General features: G+C 46.5%; 1 protein-coding gene across 2 annotated transcripts in view; it reads right to left on the bottom strand.

Annotated features, from left to right (window-relative positions):
- Window positions 1-5,024: 5,024 nt before the first annotated feature.
- Window positions 5,025-18,810, bottom strand: part of SHROOM3 (shroom family member 3) — a 151,593-nt gene continuing 137,807 nt past the window's right edge. For both annotated transcript variants that reach the window (XM_086463812.1, XM_086463813.1), the window contains 6 exons: window positions 17,389-17,465; window positions 12,992-13,909; window positions 11,322-11,840; window positions 10,335-10,485; window positions 6,037-6,309; window positions 5,025-5,384 (listed from right to left, as the gene is read on the bottom strand). In XM_086463812.1, coding sequence (XP_086319938.1) covers window positions 5,025-5,384; window positions 6,037-6,309; window positions 10,335-10,485; window positions 11,322-11,840; window positions 12,992-13,909; window positions 17,389-17,465 — 2,298 coding nt within the window. The remainder of the gene's footprint in view (window positions 5,385-6,036; window positions 6,310-10,334; window positions 10,486-11,321; window positions 11,841-12,991; window positions 13,910-17,388; window positions 17,466-18,810) is intronic.

Genomic DNA, 18,810 nt, shown 5'->3' on the forward strand with positions numbered 1-18,810 from the left:
CTGCATGCGTTTCAGTGTCTGGCAAGCACCCTCTGGGCTACTTGGCACCCTGAATTCAGCCTATTTCTGCAGTTTGTATCAAAAAGGGATAGCAGAGTCTGGCCAAACCAGGCAGGAAAGGACCGTCTCCTAGACTGAGAGCGCTCTGGCCGCATAAATAAATGCAGTTGCACAACACAAACAATGTTTGTTCAGCAACACATTGCTAGAAAAACCCTGTAACGCACGAAGGGTGTGCGACAGTTTGCGTGCAGAGGCATGAGCAGCAGTCGTGTAAGAACGGAGCCAAACCATAACGCCATGCCACGGTCAGCATACATCCTCTCTGGAAGAGATATAAAGGAAGAAACAGCTCTTATGTAAATCAAGCCCAAATGTAAACACTGGCTTGGTAGATGGCTGAATAAGGCATGGAGAAACCTGGGGATCGCGTCTCCAGATATGCCCCTAGTTTGCTCATACTGTTTTAAAGCCTGGGCTCTCCTATGAAAAGCTCGCTCCGTTTCCCATTTCGCAAATGACAAGTCACTGCTCATGTTAATGCTCAGGATTTGCATGGAGTGAGTATGAGATGCTAGCCAGTTTGGTTTGCTTGCTTCTCTTAATTACCAGTCTAAACAATCACGACAGTGGCTGAGTTGCGGAGATGATGGATCAGGCCTGACACATAAACTCTTTTGGTGCTCTGTGTTTGGCTAATTTTACAGGTAACCTTCACGAAAGATCTTGTGTATAAACTTACAACCAACAGACCCCAGCATGTAAGTACTCTTTACTAGATTCAGTCCTGAGGAAAGCATCTGACATGAATTCCTTGTGACCATCAATTGCCCAAGGGCTCTGATTAAAAAAAAGCAAATTGCAAGTTGGATGACTGGATTTTCACAGCGCTTGTATCACGTGGCATGGCATGGCAGAGCAGACTGTAGGCGCAGCATGTTGCTAAAAGCATGTGAGGACTTACTGAGAGCTAGGTTTAAAAGACCTGCTTCAATATCCCCCGCAACAGACAGCATCACGGTGCAAATGCACGCCTCCGCCTTTTCTGTTCCCCCATGCTGCGTCTGGGTGCTGTGACAGCAATGCAGTTCGATTACTTTCAAAGCCCAGGGAAAGCGCATCCCAGCTCCCTAGTGCCAAGGCTACAGCCTGAGCAGGAGGTTGTGGAACAATGATTCCTGAGGGGTCCCTCAGAAAATGGCTGGAAATGGAAGAGAATCCTTTAAGGAATGCTGACTCAGGAGCAATGCTGTGCTCCTAACTGTAATGTGCAAACACAACGTAACGTAACAGGCGCTGAGGCGCCCTGTTGCTTTTGTACAACTGGCTTTTACTTTGAACTGGCAACGTCAAAAGTGTAACCGCTTTGTCCTTCCTAGGATTTTTTCCTCAAGCTAGCGAAGTGAGACTGCGCGCTGCACCCTGTGCTAGGCATCGACTGCAGCCAGCTGAACGGGCCAGGTCGCTGTCGCAGGATCCTTCGGCAGTCGGTGGACTTCTCCGGAGGCTGCTTTGGAGAAGGTGGTTGACTCACGTACTCTGAACTGACTCGGGGAGGAGTCTCATCCACTGTCACCTACAGAGGGAGGCCACACAGGCTGTCTGGCAAGCTCCGCTGCTGTCCCAGTGGCAGGTAGGGTATTCCATTCCAATATCCCAAACAGATACTTCAGTTATAAAAATAAGTCTCACTTTTAACAAAAATGCCCACCTGCTGAAAACCACTGTTTGTTGCAAGATGTGTTTTCAATCATTTAACAAGCTGTGATGTTTAGCCCCTGCCGCGGCTGCAAGCGGAAATACCCCAGCTCTGGGATGCACAAGACACCACATTTTGGGGAAGGAGTAGCAATGCAAGTCACGCTCGCTGTACCCAGCTTAGTGGCTTTCTCCACTGCAGCCACCTAACTACAGGTTTAGATCTAAAAATCTCACGTAGCCAGATGCAAAAATTTAGATTTGTTTGAGTAAGTTTACAAGGACTAGACAGTAAGTGTAGAATTCTGTTCATGATGTTCCTGTCCCATGAAATCATGTCTTCACTCTGGGAAATGAGCTTCCATCGAACTTTAGTTTTAAAAACACAAGAGAAAATCAAGGTGGGATAAGAAGGAATGAATAGGTTCCCCTTTTTGCCACAGGCACTGAGAAGTAAATCTACTGGCTTGGCCTATGTTTAGTTACCTTTAAATACGTGTCAAGATGTGATTCTACCAAACTCAGCAAACCTTGCAGTTAGGAAAGCAATTTTTGAACAAATTTGTGCAAAGACATTTTCCCTAATGATAAATTTAGCAGCGCTTACAAGAGAAATATGGGCTTTAACTCATTTTTCACCTGAAGATCCAAGCTGTCATAAAAATGTAAGTAACTACCACTTGCCTCATTAGCTGATGCTTGTGTGCCCAGTGGGAGCACACGTAGGACTTTTACCATCAACCCCCAAACTTGCTGGACTGCAGAGCCATGCCAAACAGCTGAATTTCCTGTAAACCACCATGAACCCTTAACCTCAACATTTTTAGCTGGAAACCTGACAAAAGAAACTCTTTTACACACTATTTAGTCAAGCCTTATATACCACCACCACAAGGCTGGCCGACCGCCCACCACTTGGAAACACTCGACTTGCAGTGTAACGCCAGCACGCAGTGATGACTGACGTCAACCACGCGTCCCGTGTGGGCAACGGCGGCTGGACCTCGCAGCGTGTGCAGCCCAAGGCGCTGCCCCTGAAGTCGGTGCTGGTTCCCAGAGCAAACAGGCAGACCCTGTCTGGATGGGAGGCTCTTCCTGACCTGAGGGCAGACTGCAGGACTTTCTTTTTCAGGAAAGAACTTACTAAACGGAAAATGCACCGTTGGCCGGTCTCAGGCTGTTTACAAAGGCCTGCCAGATTTGCCAAGCCTTTTTGATTTGTTTTGGTAAGCGTAGCATAGAAGGGTGGCTGTGAAAAAAAAAAATCTAAATTACAACAACTAAACTGAAGTACTGTGTAGTATTTTTTTTTTAGGACAAATTAAATGTTTTGATTCGCTTGAAACAGCATCCTCCACTGTTTTCCTGAACTCCACTCAAACAAATAATAATTATTCTTGAGTAACCCCAAAAATACATTTCCTTCCAATTTTGGTTTTGGTTCAGCTATTTAGGCATAAAAATCAGTTCTGCTGCTCAGGGTTCTCATGCAATGCTGTACGAGCCTGAACAGCGTTCAAGCTTAGAAGTAATGAGAAGGACATGTTTGCTGTCATCACAGGTAATTGGCTTGCTGCTTCTAAAAGCATTACAAAACCAGGCAGATTTTCTTTTGGGTATTGGAGAATTGGTGCTTGATATGACAGAGGGCACCTGCATTTTCTTTAGTCTGCCAAGCTGCCCATGGAAGAGCTATGAGGTGAGCTATTAAAAAAAAAAAAGCGTCTTTAACATCAGCAGTGAAAGCAACGAATGTTGTAGTTTTCAGTCACATGCTAGAGTTGAAATTCAAAATGAATGGACTTAAAAACTACATGACTAAAATCTCTGCTCTGGTGCTGGTGGCAAGATAGGCTGGGATGAAAAATGCAACAGCCTGGAGAAAGGAGAAGCTTGAATTGCTGCTGCTGCAGCAGGAAACCTCTGCAAGGTTAGAAGAGAGGCGACCCAAATCCGGCTCCTCAGCCATGGGGGTAATCTGTTCTTCTAGCCCTTTCGTTTAAACAGCGAGGCAGCTCGTTAGAGAGGAAAGCACGTTCCACACAGAAAAAGTGAGTCTGCCCCAACGTGCTCTGCTGACGGCTAACTGGCAGCAGTCCTCCAGCACTCGGTAAGTCAATACGGTAAAGTTCAGTCAGGCAAACCAAGTTACCTCAGGTTGCCCTGACTAGGAAATAATCCAATAGTCTTTACGGTAGGCTCTTGGCTATCTAACCAGGGTGCACAACATTATCGTTACATGGGCACAGCTTCTGTGGGTAGGAAGAGAATATTGGATTTCAAGTGAATGCCTCTTCTAATTGTAAAATAATTTCTGATGAAGCGGGTTCAGGCAAATGAGGTACTGCTGTATGAAAAAGGTCCTAGTGTACACCATCCCTTCACAAAAACAGGCCTATAAATAATGTCAGGAGAGGTCCCTCTCGCATCTCACGGCAACGCATTCAGGCAGCCGCAGTAACACAGATCACGAGCTAGATTATTCAAAACAAAGACAGACTCCCCCCACGCTCCCACAGTGAGTCCAGACCTGAGTTCGTTACTCCACGCTAACTTTGACTTCCAAGACACAGGTTCTCATAAAAGCCCGTTTAAACTCCAGAATCAGAGGATCACAAGATCCAGACTGTATTTTCCTGGTCAAAATCTCCTTCACAAGGCCACTTAATGGCATATTTAGCATGTGTTGAAACAGGTTGAAGCTTCTTCTGGTAGCCCTTTATTATATTAAAAACACAACAACAACGGCAACAAAACCACGAAGAGATGTTCCAAGCTAATGCATGACTATCTTTGGGGTTCCCTCTTTTTGTTAAGGTTTTCACAAAATACAAAATTAAATGTCTTTTCTACATACAGAACAAAGTAGAATCAAGTAACTGATTAGAGTATGTACAAAAACTTACACATTCTGTCTTGTTCTTTAAAAAATATAAATATCATTAATGTTCAGTAGAATGGGTTGGTTTTATTTTTAAGGCTTCATTGTTTAGATCCTTCATTATTTAATGAGGTGCCAGGTAGGCAGGAAAGGGAGGAAAGAGGGGAGGTCATGTTTTTTATTAAAGGTAATGTGTTTAATTCTCGTGAGACTCTTCCTCATCTCTGGCAGGAGAAGATTTCCCTCCACATTGATTTAAGTTTCCAGGAAGCAGAGGTGGAAGGAAAGGAAAATAAAACCTTTATTATTGCTATTTTTTTTCCTTCATTAACATCTTGTTTTAAACCTGTCTCCGTTCATTGTCTTCGTAGAGAACCATATGCCAAGTACTTGGATTAAATAGAGTCGACCGGAAGGACCGTATCCGGGGTCCACCTGGGGAAGGTTAGAGTGAGGAAGAGACTGCTGGAGGTGTTCTACCACCGACCCCGGCAGAGGTAGCAAGTGCTGCAGCTAGGGCAGCCGCTGCTGTTGCATCCCTGGGCGTGAAGTCTGTGGGGAGGCTTTCCATCAGGCACTTGAGCTGTTCCTGACCCAGTTTGATTTTATCGTCTAGCTCTCGCTGCTCTATGAGGAGCGCGGACTTCATCTTTACAAAGTGCTGGTAATCCTGGAGCTGTTCCTCAGAAAGGTAGTTGCCCAGGATCTCCAAGACCACCCGTTCTCGACGGTCAAGGTTTTCCTTCAGTTCCCGGGCATCTTCGTGCTGGCCAGCCAGCAGTTTCCTCTTCTCGTTCAGCGAACTCTGCACACACCAGAGAGAGCGCTTCAGTATCAGCAGCACCAGACTCAAGGATCCCCCCTCTCCTTCCTCCCCAAACCACGTTTGCCACCTCTGGGGGAAGCAGGATGGCTGCTAAGCTCCCAGGCACACAGTCAAAATCCTGGGGGAGGAGGATGAATTCCTCATTATAGATTGAACGTGAATCCCACTGAATCAGACTGTGAATGTTCTAGTCAACGGGGGGCAGAAAGTGCTCCGAGAAAGCCAGAAAAACTTGCTTGAAAGCAACAGCTACTGGGAAAATCTGGCTTCGTCTCTCACAACCACCCAAAGAATGTTAAAACGCGGCTTCAACTGAAGCAAAAGGCAGTGGATCGTTCCACAACGCACAACCCCATACAGCCTTTCCTCCAGCCACGGGTCACAGACATGCTGTCCTAAAATCAGCCATTCTGTTTCGAGACGAAAGCCGCAGGATCCAAGACATTTATACAAACCGGGACCAAGATTCTCAGGGACAGAACCGTGTTTGCTACGGCTTATACATAAGCACTAAGGCACCTGCCTCCCTGTGAGCCTTTGGAGGTCCCAGCTTATACAAGCACATTCTTGTGACTGCTGCTGTCCTGCACCTTGAAAAAGGCCAAGACACTATGGCTGTGCAGATACGTACCCGCTCTTCACTGTTGGCATTTTCCCCCAGACTACTCAGAACGTTCTCTACGCGAGCCAGGCGTCCCGAGAGGGAGAGCAAGAGGTTCACCACCTTATCCAAATCGCCAATGAACATCTTGTACTTGTCAAACTCGTTAGGTTTGCATAGCTTGCTGATCAACAGCTCCACCTCCTCTCCAAGAGCATTATTCATCTTAATGTCTGCAAGCAGGCCCTCCTTGGCTTCCTTCAGGATTTCCAGTTTGTGGGTCAAGCTCCCGATGAGCTCAGCCTGTCAGAAGGGAAACACATTGCCACATCGGTCATTACCATGATCACCCTGGTCATATGGATGACGACAATAAGAGGATATGGCTACAGTCGCTGAGGAGCAGGCTCAAGCCAGCAACAGCTGACAAAGAAGACATTAAGGAGGAGACAGAGAAAACTCTGAAATTCCACATATAGGTGATAATCTGAATACCCGATCAGATTGCATGAAGATATATTTGTTCTATCATCAACGAACATTTATAAAAGAGACATCTGATTTGTTGTACCATATTTGGATACCCAGCTACCTGCATCTAAAAGCCGTAGATTCTTTAAAGTCTCTGAGTGAAAAGAGCTATAGCCACATCTCCTGCATATTCCCCACTCCCTGCCCCAGCCTGACATTTCTTGTTTGGATATTTTTTTACTGAACTGTACAAAACAACTGGCAGAAAAATGAATTTAAGCTGTATTAATGCTATGACAGGAGGCTGATCTGATATGGCTTAGCAAGAAAGAAGGAATTGATATGGATTTCCCCCGCCTGTAGCACCCTGAAACTACCCACTGCTCCCTACTTGGCCACCTCAGCGTTGAGGTGCAAGCCTCAAATTCAACCATGATCAAAACTCCCTCCCTGTGCAGGCGCTGCCTCACAGAGAGGCATCAGGCAAGCGTTTACAACAAAGATGCTCTAAATTTACTTAGCCACTGAGCAAGGACATGGAGAGCACACACCCGTTTTGCGAAAATGCTGGCAACCGTTTCACTGCCAAAGAAAAGGAGGCCCCCAGGGTCCAGTTACTCCAGAAACAGCAATGCTGCACATGTGCTGGAGATCCTAACTTCTGTCAGGATTTAGGGGAAAGACCTATGCAAAAGCAGAAGTCTATGGCCTGGGGCTTGCAATTGTTGCTTCCATTTACTCAGAACTGAGAGCACAGAGGGCAGGAAAAGCTCTTTATACAAAGGTTGGGTGTTTTCAGTCTCTTCGGTTTAGGCACTGCTGAGGCACCGTTACATGTATGTTAATGTACTCTGCACACAAACGCTGCAGGATGAAATAGAAGTAAATCATGAGGTTGCTTGAAAATATTCTCTCAAAGTCTTCCTTCCATCAAAACTGATGGTCATTTCAAGTAGGAAGGCAGTCTGCTTCAAAGGAGAAAGGGTCTTCAAACCCACGTCTGGCAGGGGGGTTGCTCTGAATTGTCCCTTATCCCCAGGGGCGGCCTATCAGAGTGGGGTTTAAAAGGCTGGTTTGCAGCCGGGAAGTGAACAGCACTGTTCAGCCAGACACCACTAGATGGTACACTGTGCGCGCATCCTCTGGAGCGCATGGTTTTGTGGCTGCACTACAGCCACGGATATGCAAAGGCTGAATAAAATGCCAGTAATATTCTCTTAAAACAAATGTCAGCTATGAGGCTTATGCTGGAATGACTGCTAAGTCACGCCGTCTGTTAGCAGGGTAGTTCAGGGGTGAGGACAGCAAAGGTGGTGTTAAATCCCACCTGCCAGGACAAGGGACAAAACTCCTTTACTTGGATTCTCCCCTCAGTAGGACAGGTAGCGCCCAGAGACAAGAAGCCACACTCGCCCTTCCCTGTGCCTATGATGCTAATGCTACCTTCAAAAGAAAGATCTGAAGTCCTCACCAGTTGATTGCTGGACCAAATCCTGAGGAGCAAAAGAAGGGATACATTTTCAATGATTACGATGCCAGGGGGGAAAACTCTGTAGCAGAACTCTATGGGCTGGACACAAAGTCTGGCGTTAACCTTGACAGGTTTTCAGGAGGACGGAGCTGCTCAGAACTGGCAGTTGTTCCTCCTGCTCTGGGAGCTTTGCTCAAGGTGCAGACCTGCCCTCCAGCTGTAGCAGATGGCTATGGGACTGCTGGGAGTGACACACCTTTGTTCTGAAGGCATGGGAGCTGGACGGGGACTGCGAGATGCTTGCTTTGCGTTCATTAATCAGTGACTCTCCTGCGATCCCAAATGCCAACCAATATAGCTCCTTTGCATACTTACAATGGAAATGAGCTTGCTTTATCCAAATGACCTCTCAGGGTAGCTGCCTTCTCAGATAATGCCTACACAAACATTCTTTCACACAGATCCCGAACAAACACGCCAGGCAGATCTTGCTGTCTGGGCCTAATCACTCCATCTATTTCTGTTTTTCCATGCAAATGTAACCTTTGAGGCCTGGGACTTGTCCTCCATGGCAGGCTCACATCTACTTGCAAGCCTGTCACATGCTTGCAGCATGTCTGCCGACTCCCTGGAGCAGCACCCTCATCTTCTTTCAGCACTCCCTACCTTTCACGTTGGTATAAGCAGGCAGCTGGTTTTAAGTGAACAGCACCCCCAGAATCGATCGAATATTACAGACGTGGCAGGGGCTGTGATTACCTTTGAAGCTGGGCGCTCTACAACCAATGGCTTGGGCCAGATAACTCAAGTAGCAGAAAGGCCTTAGGCACATGCTTTTGATAAGCAACACATGCACGATCTCTGTGTAAACTTGCTACCCGGAATCGGTGTAGAACCACAGAAATAAGGGATAGCAGGCACAGCTAGTGTCTCCAACCTGTTCCAGTGGCACAGGATGACAGGGCCTAAAGACTTACTTGACAGGGTCCTACCTGCACCTCAAATGCTGCACAAATAGGGCTAATCTACTCACTTAGCACTCCTAATTTGTGTTACAGAGCACTTTGATGGAGGTCCCATTCTGGCTGTCTTTGTACGGAAGCCTTGTAGGGAGCAGATTTAGCTTAGCAGATAAAAGCTGAGAACAGAAACAGCAAGGTTCTGTGAAAAAGAGGTGAGCTGTCCAAGTCAGGGCTGCGGGACAAACTGCATACATGCAAGCATCACGCAGCTTCACATCTTCTCTCTGTTTTTTTGCACTTGGCATGAGGATGAGGACTCAGAGCGAAAATGTGGAGTTGTGCTACAGACACATCAATTCTCTGCACTTTGACAGCGGGGCTGTTGGTGAGCCTTTCTTTAAGCCCATGCCTGATTTCAGTGGAGGAAGAATTAAGTACTGTACTTACAGCATATAGGACTTGCACAAATATTTCTATCCTTCAGTATGTTTAAACTCCGCTGTTGTACAACCAGCATGAAATACGGGCTGTGCTACTCTGTCCAGTGCAATGTAGGATGTTTTAAATTTACAGGCAGGCAGGCACAGCTGCTTTTGACACGAAGGTAGTAGGTGTGTGAAGGGAGGCACAGACAGGCAAGTACCTGCCTGTGGCTCCTCAGGATTTGTGAGCTTCTCAACATGTCTGTAATTACCAGGTAACCAATGTGAGACAACCACAGGGGCAAATTAGAAGGCCCTGCAAAAGCCCTGGAAGACAGAGCACCCAAGCCTATAGCAAGAACTGCAGGGGCCATTCCTCAGTGAAATGTAGCTGCAATAAGAGAGGAAAATGTTCCCCCCTCTCCTGCCCTGCTCTCCTCCCACCCAAGTCATCACTTCAAGGTTGTGCTGACTGATCTGCTGAGGTGCACATGGCTTTCAGCAGGCCTGTGAAACAATGAAGCTTGGGGGAAAAAAGAGTAACCAACGTTTCTTTGGAGGCAGTGAGTGCAGACAGCAGGCAAAATGGGTAAATTGGCTTCAGTGAAGAGAAAAATCCTAGGGCAAAACCTTATGCACTCAAGACAGTGCAGTCACTAGCTGGACTCTGCTCCTGTTTCTAACCTGAGTTGTCCTTGCTCAAGTCTCCCTTTTCCTTCTTTGCTACAGGACAGACCCTCCCTCTTACAACCTGTATGCTCAGCATCTGGCATAACACAGGCGCGCCTCAGGGTTGTGCAAGGTCTGTACTCAAATTCGCGGCCAGTACTCAGCTTAGCTCTCTTCGTTCAATCTGGGTCACCCTAATGAAGCTTCACAGGTGGCCTGAATGCACTCAGCCCCCACGTAACTTGGGACTGCCAAAGAGAAATACACTTTACTTTAGGGCTTGTTATTATTTCAGGAATGTAACCGGCAAATGGTGGTGTGTGCTGAATTTACCTTCTTCTCATTGATATCCAGCAGCTCCTCTTCCTCACCTACTTCTTCTGGCAAGTCCTTGATTTTATTCAGCAGTTCTGCTTTGGCTGCTGAAACACTGTAATAAGCAGGACAGGTGACCAGGGTTACAGGAGCTTCCTTTTCTTCTCTCCTACACCACAGTGAAGAAAAAGGAGGAGTTCAGGCTGAGCCTGACTTTTTGCTATGCCTAGATCCATGGTTTTCCAGCACTCCCTCCTTGGAACCTTCCCAGTGTATTAACCACAAGGGAAATGGCCGATTCCTGCCGTCAGAGGGTGCATGTCAGCTGCTTTCATACCTCTCCCCTGCGCAGAACAGCACAGCTGCTCTGTTTAAATGTTGACTGGTTAACAGCTTGCTCTATACAGAATCAGAGCCTTCCTGAAGGTAAATCAGCACATCTCGGCTCGTGATGGCTAGACTGACCTTATTATCTGGCATGATTTATTACAATTTACTTCTAGATGGTTCTCCAGCTGTCACTTGGGAGTCTCTACCTTCAAAAAAACACACTGGAGGACTTGGGCTGATCTTTGCATCCCCCTGTAACAGGTAGGCGCCCCCATCCCTCCTTCCAAAATTTGGCCTCTCATTATCTTTCTGGCCACCACTGTTCTGGTCCTGATTTTACTCTCATATCTCTGTTACTGTGCTTTGGAGTGAAGTGCTTCAGATTACAAAGGTTAAGATAGCAAAATCAAGTAACATTTACAGAGATGGTTCATTTCCCGCCCTGTTACCAAGCTCAGCATCGTTTTCTACGCAGCCCGGAGAGGTGAGCTCAAAGGCACACGTACAGCCGAGCTCATGAGAAAGGGCATTCAGAACCTGGGAACTGAGAAACTCACTCTGCCAGTGTCCACCTATACACCTGCAGAAAAACTCAGCACAGGCTTGTCCTTGCAAGCAGGCAGGCAGTGAGTTCTGCTGCGACATTAGCCCGCAACCCAAGCAAGCAGTGCTTACGTGTCATCTTCGACTGCTGCCCTGCTAGCTTTCTTCTGCGTCATCTTCCTTTTCATGTTGTTCTCCTTCAGCAAGCTGGTTCCACTGGGGAAAAGCCCTTCCATTAAGTCCATGGTTGTTTTCATTTTGGAATCTGGATCCAAGATATCAGCCAGAGACTTGTCTTTATGGACAATTTCTTTTGCTAGAGCTTCAGACTTAATATCCTCTGGGGTTTTTTTCTTTGCCTTCGCTGGAGGTGCTGCGCCGAGTATCCCGGAGTCCAGGCTGCCGTTTTCTGACTCTCCGGCGGTGACTGCTGGCTCTCTGTGGTTACCTTCGGGTTGAGTTATGGGCTGTCTATCAGCACTTTGGGGCTCTTCAGAAGAAGTAGGTAACTGGTGCTGTTTATCCACAGCAGAGGGAGAGCTAGTCCTCTTTGATGCAGGTGGTGAGAGAGGCAAATTATTTTCACCGATACTGGTGCCCAGCCCTGTTATCTCCCTCTCGGCCAGGGCTTTGGGAAAGCTTTTGAAGCTGCTATGGACAGAAAAACTCTGTGAGATTAGGATACACATTGTGGACACATGGTGAAGGCCTAAGACAAGTAAGCTTTCCTTCTCTCTCACTTCTGTGTCTTACTTCTCATTTCAGCATGGAAAGGCCCACAGGTGTCCCTGCCATGGCAGGGGGGTTGGAACTAGATAATCTTGGAGGTCCCTTCCAACCCAAACCACTCTATGATTCTATGATACTGGCACCAGAAGCATATTGTCCCCTCAACCTGAACACTGCTGTTTTTGTCATTCCAACACAGAAAAGAACTAGTGAGGAACAAGTCACTTTGTTTTCTGCTCACAGGCTAGGGACATTGCGTCTCACCACCTGGGAGTACCACACTAAGCAGTGTATACTCAGTTGTCCTTTTCATGTTGGAAAAGCCAATCATTAGCACAGCCTCGGCCAGATTCTTCCCAGATGGAAATCAGAGCAGCTCCTTGGGAGCGAGGGAAGCCGTGCCAAGTTAAACCAGCTGGGCACCTAGCCCGAAGTCCTATCCTTCAGGAAAAATTCACTATAGAGTGTGACTGTGACATATTTGTGTTGTTACTTCTTGGCAGATGGTCACTGTTTCATAACAGCCTTATTTTGTGCCAGGTCTAAAATGTATTCTGGGAAACTCTTAACTGTCTGGAAAAACCATCATGGATTTTCATCGTTCTCTCTGAAAAACCAGCAACCGGAAGGAGCCGGCAGCCATTTTAACTCTTCATGCTGGAGCAAGTAGGACGCAACTCCACTGAAATCTATATGGTAACTGCAGGGAGAACGAGACCAGGACAGTGTCTCACCCATAACCCGCTCTGCCTTGCCGGCTAAGCACCTGTCAATGCATCTGCTGATGGGCCGCAAAGCTTTTTGCCTTCTTGCTTTGTGCTCTGCCCTGGCTACATCGTTTGACAACACTCTTGGCAGCCAGCAAAGCCTAGCAGCAGTGAGTCTGTCTGTCTGCCCCTCTCCCCTTATAACGCGTGCGCTCCTCTGCAAGCTTCCCACTCAGCTGGCAGCTGTGGGTGGGTCGTCACGGCACGCGGAGCTGTGGAGGTCAGTCACATTTGTCTGCAGCCCCGCATATCTTACTGTATATGGCCCTACAACGCCCGAGACGCTGCGTTACAGCCCTCCCTTACCTCACTTTGGCCTCCTCTGTGAGCCTGGTGGATTTGTCTCCAGCTGCCCCATTCCCCTCAAGCGCCACCAGTGGGGGAGGAGGTGGGAATTCCTCCATGCCGTTTGCAGAAGTGCAAGAGCTCAGCTCAGGAAGAGGACGGGATGGCAGTGGGGGTGAGAAGGATGAAGCAACGACACCAGGCTGGGAAGGCATGACAAACACCTCGTCGTCTTCATCGTCCTGCAGCAAAGGTGGGGGCGTGAGCTGCAGGCCCGACTCCGAGATCCGGAGATGGGTTGTCCCCTGGGGAGAAGGAGTCTCTGGGTCAGAAGAAGTGCTGCTCTGTGTCAGCAGGGACTGCCACCTCTGGGAGAGCTTTGGCCCAGCCGCTGGAGGAGACATCATAGCCCTTGGGTAGCTGTTGTCTTTGACTGAATGAGCCCACACCACTTTGGGTGGGAGGGATCTGTGAAGCAGCCCAGCTTTCCTTCTCCACATAATTTCTTCTGTGGGTGTCTCGGGGGATCTATCCTGTACACCATCCAAAGACTGTGCCTGAATATTACTGTTGCCCTCAGGGGGAATAGCATCTCGTTTGGCGTGGTGCTGTCTCAGAGCCTGACCATCACCTGCACTCTGGAAGTCCGAGGGAGTCTGGGTGGGTGTATTAGGGGAGGACTGGCCAGATCCAGAAGGAGTAAGGTTAAGGAACAAGGGTTTAACACCTTGCTTTTGCTCAGCATAGTGACTCCTTGCCTCTGTTGGGGATGGGACAAATGCAGAAGTCCTGCTATCTGGCCTGGAAAGTTCTGAAAGCTTGTGGTTCTCAGCCAGTGGGGCAGACCCGGTGACAACCTCGCTGCTGTGGTGAGGATGTGGATAATAACTTGTGAATGCCATTTTTTCTGAGTGGCTTCTTTCTTGCTTGCTGAAAGACCTAAATACCAAGAGACAGACCACGATAAGATTAATAATTAATCAATGAGCAAGAAAAGCTATTGTGCACCTCCTTAATGAGGACATTGTGCAACCGTATCAGAGGCCTGGGTCAGTGCCTGCTGATTTAGGCGAGGTGCAGTTGTGCTTTGAAACTGGTACTAAAATGCAGTCTGCTAATGCTATGGGCACAGAGGCAGATCCATTCCCACTCACCATCTCCCATCATTTCCAGTGTGTGCCAGATCACACACATATGTGCACACATGTAGCAAGCATCATGGCAATAACGTAATAGAAAAAAATTTAGGAAAACCTAAGTGCCTGGCTTTCTTTCCAGCCTTGCTTTGAATTTTCTTTGCTACAGATGGGGCTGGTAGCAACTGCTGTACGGTAAGACTCCTTGACATTATCTGCCATCAAACTCCATTCTCAATTGCTGATAATTTGTAAGAATTTCAGCTTTATGGGCCAAAAATTCCTGTAACATTATCTGCTCCTTTTGGAAAGGTGCCATTAAAATGATTCAACTGTCTCTGAGAACAAAGTGAGGCCAAAAAATGCGCTACTTTGTGGAGAAAAATACAAAAAGCTCTTATGACCTTGGAATCCTGCTAGAAAAAAAAACTCCACTCATGATACACAGGTGTTAGAAAAACCAAAGCCAATACACTTCAACTGCAAACGGATGTTAAGGCTGCAAAACCAGCAGATTAAATTATTCCTTCTATGTCTTTTAAGATGTTCTCACGTGAATCTGAGAAACAGTGTCTGGCCTTTGAAGTGACGATCCTGCGCAGAATACGTAGCCAAACCTACTTGCCCATACAGCTATTTAGCTGGCAAACAAAATGAGCAGTAATAATAGCACTAGAGATGCAAGAGAAGATGCCCTAAAAACATGAAGCCATACCATAAAATAATAAAATACAATAAAGCTCTACTGCAAATGTATTTTCTGTTCTTGAGATGCATTGTCCAAATAATCCAACCTGTGACGTTTGAGACTTGGGCCCCAAATTTGCTCTCAGATGTACTGGTACAAATTAAGAATAACTCTGTCAAAGACATGGGTCGTTCTGGCTTTATTCTGGTGTAACTGAGAATAGAATTTGGCAGCCTTTGCCTGGGGGTGGGGAATCTTCCCAGACAGACTGCTCTTGGTATTGTCTGTGGTTCCTGGACAGTAGCAATGTGTATTCTTTTTGGATGCTCAGTGCTTGTCAGAAACGCCAGATGGTAATTCTCTAATTAAAAGATAACTCCTACTGTGGAAGCAATTGTGGATTCTAAAACTGGTGAAGCAACAACCGTTCCCAACAGTGCTTACAAGGCAGCTATTGTACGACACCTGGGGAGTGGCATAAGAACACGGAGCATAAGTCATGGAGCACGTGTGAGCGGACCAAGTGATCGCTGACCAGGATTTCCCCAACTTCAGCATTCGATGGTTTTCCTCCTTGAGCAAGAGGTGGCAGGGAGGGTCTCATCTCCTCTCCAGCACACTAAGCAGCTGTGTCCCAAGGAAACCTAGATGCATAATTCCTACTGCCTGCTATTGCCTTCCCTGAAGGGCCCGTGCATGGAGCACGCTGCAGACAGCGACAGGGTGGTGATGGTTAGATGTGAGAGGACCGACTAGAAAACCAGCTATTTTGGGCTGACAGTCACAGGACAAAGACTGCATCTCCTAAGGGATGGATTAAAGACACTACAATAACCCCACATGAACCAGACTGAAATACTCACTCACACTGGGACAGGGGAACATTCAACAGTATCCTAATAGTGGAACTCCTTCTGTGAATCATTGACACATGGGTAAGGTCCTGGTCTACCTGTCCCTTTCGGTCTGCAGAGGGTTCAGATCTTGTTCTCACTGAGAATTAAATGTAAAACTTCTCCTGGCTTCAACAGTGCAAGATCAGAGCCCTCTGGCTTCCAAAACTCATGCCCATTCTCTTCCAGGTCATTTCAGGTGCAGTAACATAAGAAGAATCACTCAGCAGCTGAGGCTTGTAGGGAGGCATTTGCCTGTGTAGTGGGACCCTGTGTCCTCAGAGCCAAAGGCTTTTTCCCGTCTTCTCCCCTCCTTTTGTTCTATCTTTTGGGAAATCCAATTCTGATCAAGAAGGCAAAGCAATCTCACATCTCCCAGAAGAAATGTGCTTGCAGAGCATGCAGGATGCCTACGCAGCAGAAACATCATAAAACTGTTAATACCAATAATCTTTGTGCAGTGAAGCATGAAAATGAGAAACCTACATTTCGTGCCCCAATAAACTTGTTTTCAGTCTGGGTGTTCAATCCCATTACTTGGAAAATAGGTTGGGGGGGAAAAAAAAAACAAAAAGGAAGCTGCAAGTAGTTATTGAGAAGAATGATGAAATGCCATCTCTAGAAGAAACGGGGAGGCAGGATGAACTAAACCAGCTGTATTGTTCTCTCAGGAAAAAAATGGAAAAAGTTGTTCCAAATCAAAGTACACAAGTGTGTTTTAAATAATCCTAAAAGGATGTGCCTGAAGGCAGATTGAGTCCCTCTAAAACAACATTTATGTCTTCTTAGGGGAAAAAATGGCCAGTCAGTCAGAAGCAGGCTCCAGCTGGAGTAGGAGTCTTCCCCTACTTCTAGCTGTTGCTGCCTGACCCAGAGCTGCGTGGTGAAACCTTTGGAGACAACAGTGTTAACTCCCACTGTGACAACAGAGTGGGCTGACATTTACTGCAAGTTTGTGAGAAACAGAGCTCCTTTGTGAGTAATTCTTTTAGTCCCTCTTGATGGTTTTTACTGTAATATGAGTTAGCTGTTTGGGCACTCAGAGCTTAGGGCAAACATCTATTTATTATTTAAATGTAAATACAGCAAGATCAACTTCAGTTCTAGTTAACTTCAAAACAATCCACTGCTAAGTGGATAGTTACATAAGTCCTAATACTATGAGTTTTATGATTACACTTTTCTATTTTCGAAAACATTTCTCTCTCCTCTGTTGCTGAGGAAAATATCCTGTCTGCGCAAAGGAAAGCAGCCTAAACACAAGCTCCCAATTCAGCAAGATAAATGAAATCTCCTGGGTTTAGTCCACGCAAATGTTCACTTGCTTTTGGGGAGGCAGCATCCTGAACAGAGCGGGACGTCAAAGTATTTTTTCCTTAAGAATCCTTCAGTTTTGATAGGGTCTGGGTTCCAACAGCAGATCAAATACATTTTGGAAGTTATGTAACTGGAAATTTGCTGCAGAAACATGCTCCAAGACGACGTGAGGAGGACCTGACAGTGAAATAATGTCTGTAGTGAAAAAAAAAGCTCACAGCAACTTACTCCTCCTAACTCTGCAGGGCACAGCACACCCAGAACTGCGTCCGTGCAGATGTTTTCCCTACTTTGTCATGATCACAACACGTGACAACTGCTGCTGGCAGCAGGATAGCAAGAGCTGATCCTGCAGTGACAAAGGGGGCATTAACATATACCTACCTGGTTTCTGCACTGGCCACATAGAAAGGATCTCTCACCATGGGGCCAAATTCACTGCTTTCCCTTCTCAGCAGGTCCTGGAGTGCAAAGACAGTATTAGCAGTGAGCAGAAAGCAAAACAAAATAACAAACCAAGGATGCATCCTAGTAAGAAGAGAGCACGGCATGTGCCATACACAGATGGGAAGAAAACTCTGGTGTGGTGTACTGCTCTGCAGCACCCTACTCCTGTTTAGAGGACCTGTCTGCCTTTTCCTGGATGGACTGTGGACCAACAGGCAGACTTATTCAGAGAAATGGTTTTTTAAAACCTGTCAGCAAGTCCTTGCCTCTTCTAAAACCATGACTAATGTGTTTAGCATGTTTTAGTAATTTTTAGTTAATGGTATCAGTGGGACCTGGGTGTTCACCTCTGTTTTACATGCAAGCAAGAAGCTGAGACATCACTGAAGCAGCCTTAACCGGGAAAGCTAAACAGTGAACAATCTGTGCCCAAGCCCAGCACCAAAACAGGACTGAAACGCTGAAGAGAGGCTGAACAGCCACAAAGGCTGGAAACTCCAGCCACAGGCAGAGGTGCTGAAAAACATCACAAAGTCTGGCACTTGGTTCTTTTGAAAACCAAAGCGCAGGAACTGCCTCCTCTTTAGGCATTTATGTCATCTAAAACCAGATAAACTTTGCAGCTGAAATACCTTTGTGAACCTGACTCTCTCTGCCCTAGAGCTCCCACCATAGGACACCAGGCTATTATGAGACATGAAAGCAAATGCTAAGCCTGCTTTTGAAGAGCTTGGTAGTTTCTCCCGTATGATCTTTCCAGCGCAGAGCATTTCAGTGCCCCCTTCCCCACACCCTCAGTAATTTGCTTATTTGGTCAGTGTTGCTGCAGAGGGAGTGTAAGTGCAGATCTTGATTTAGGAGTCTGGGAGCTGGGAGATATGCTGGCTGAGACAGACTGAAAAAGCAGAGGAAGGAAGGCTGAGAATGCATTCTGAAGACTGGGAGCTAATAATTCCACACGGCTATCAATTTCTTTACATCTTTAAACAAATTCCTACAGTGACATTGCAATGTGATTTATATGCAGCCTGAAAGGAACATTAGACGCTGTACACAAGGCCATGAAAAACACACAGTGAGGCAGAGAAATCTGCTGCTAAACTGGAAATAAACATTTCCCACAAAAAGTCTGAAAAGACAAAAAAAAAAAAAAAAATAAAAGCACTCTACTGCTTTGGCTTTGTCCCTCACTTTTGTAGCTGTGGTTTTGTATTGGAGACAGATCAGAAACAAATCTAATTAAGAGCGCACTTAAACATATACTTCCCTTTCAAACAGACACTTAAGGATCAGTGTATATGTTGGAAGTCAAACATGCTTTCTTGAATTAGGATTTAAGAACAGGATTTTCACAAGCGC

This window comes from Leptosomus discolor, chromosome 4 (genome assembly GCF_034619465.1).
Source record: "Leptosomus discolor isolate bLepDis1 chromosome 4, bLepDis1.hap2, whole genome shotgun sequence".
Taxonomy (NCBI): Eukaryota; Metazoa; Chordata; class Aves; order Leptosomiformes; family Leptosomidae; genus Leptosomus; species Leptosomus discolor.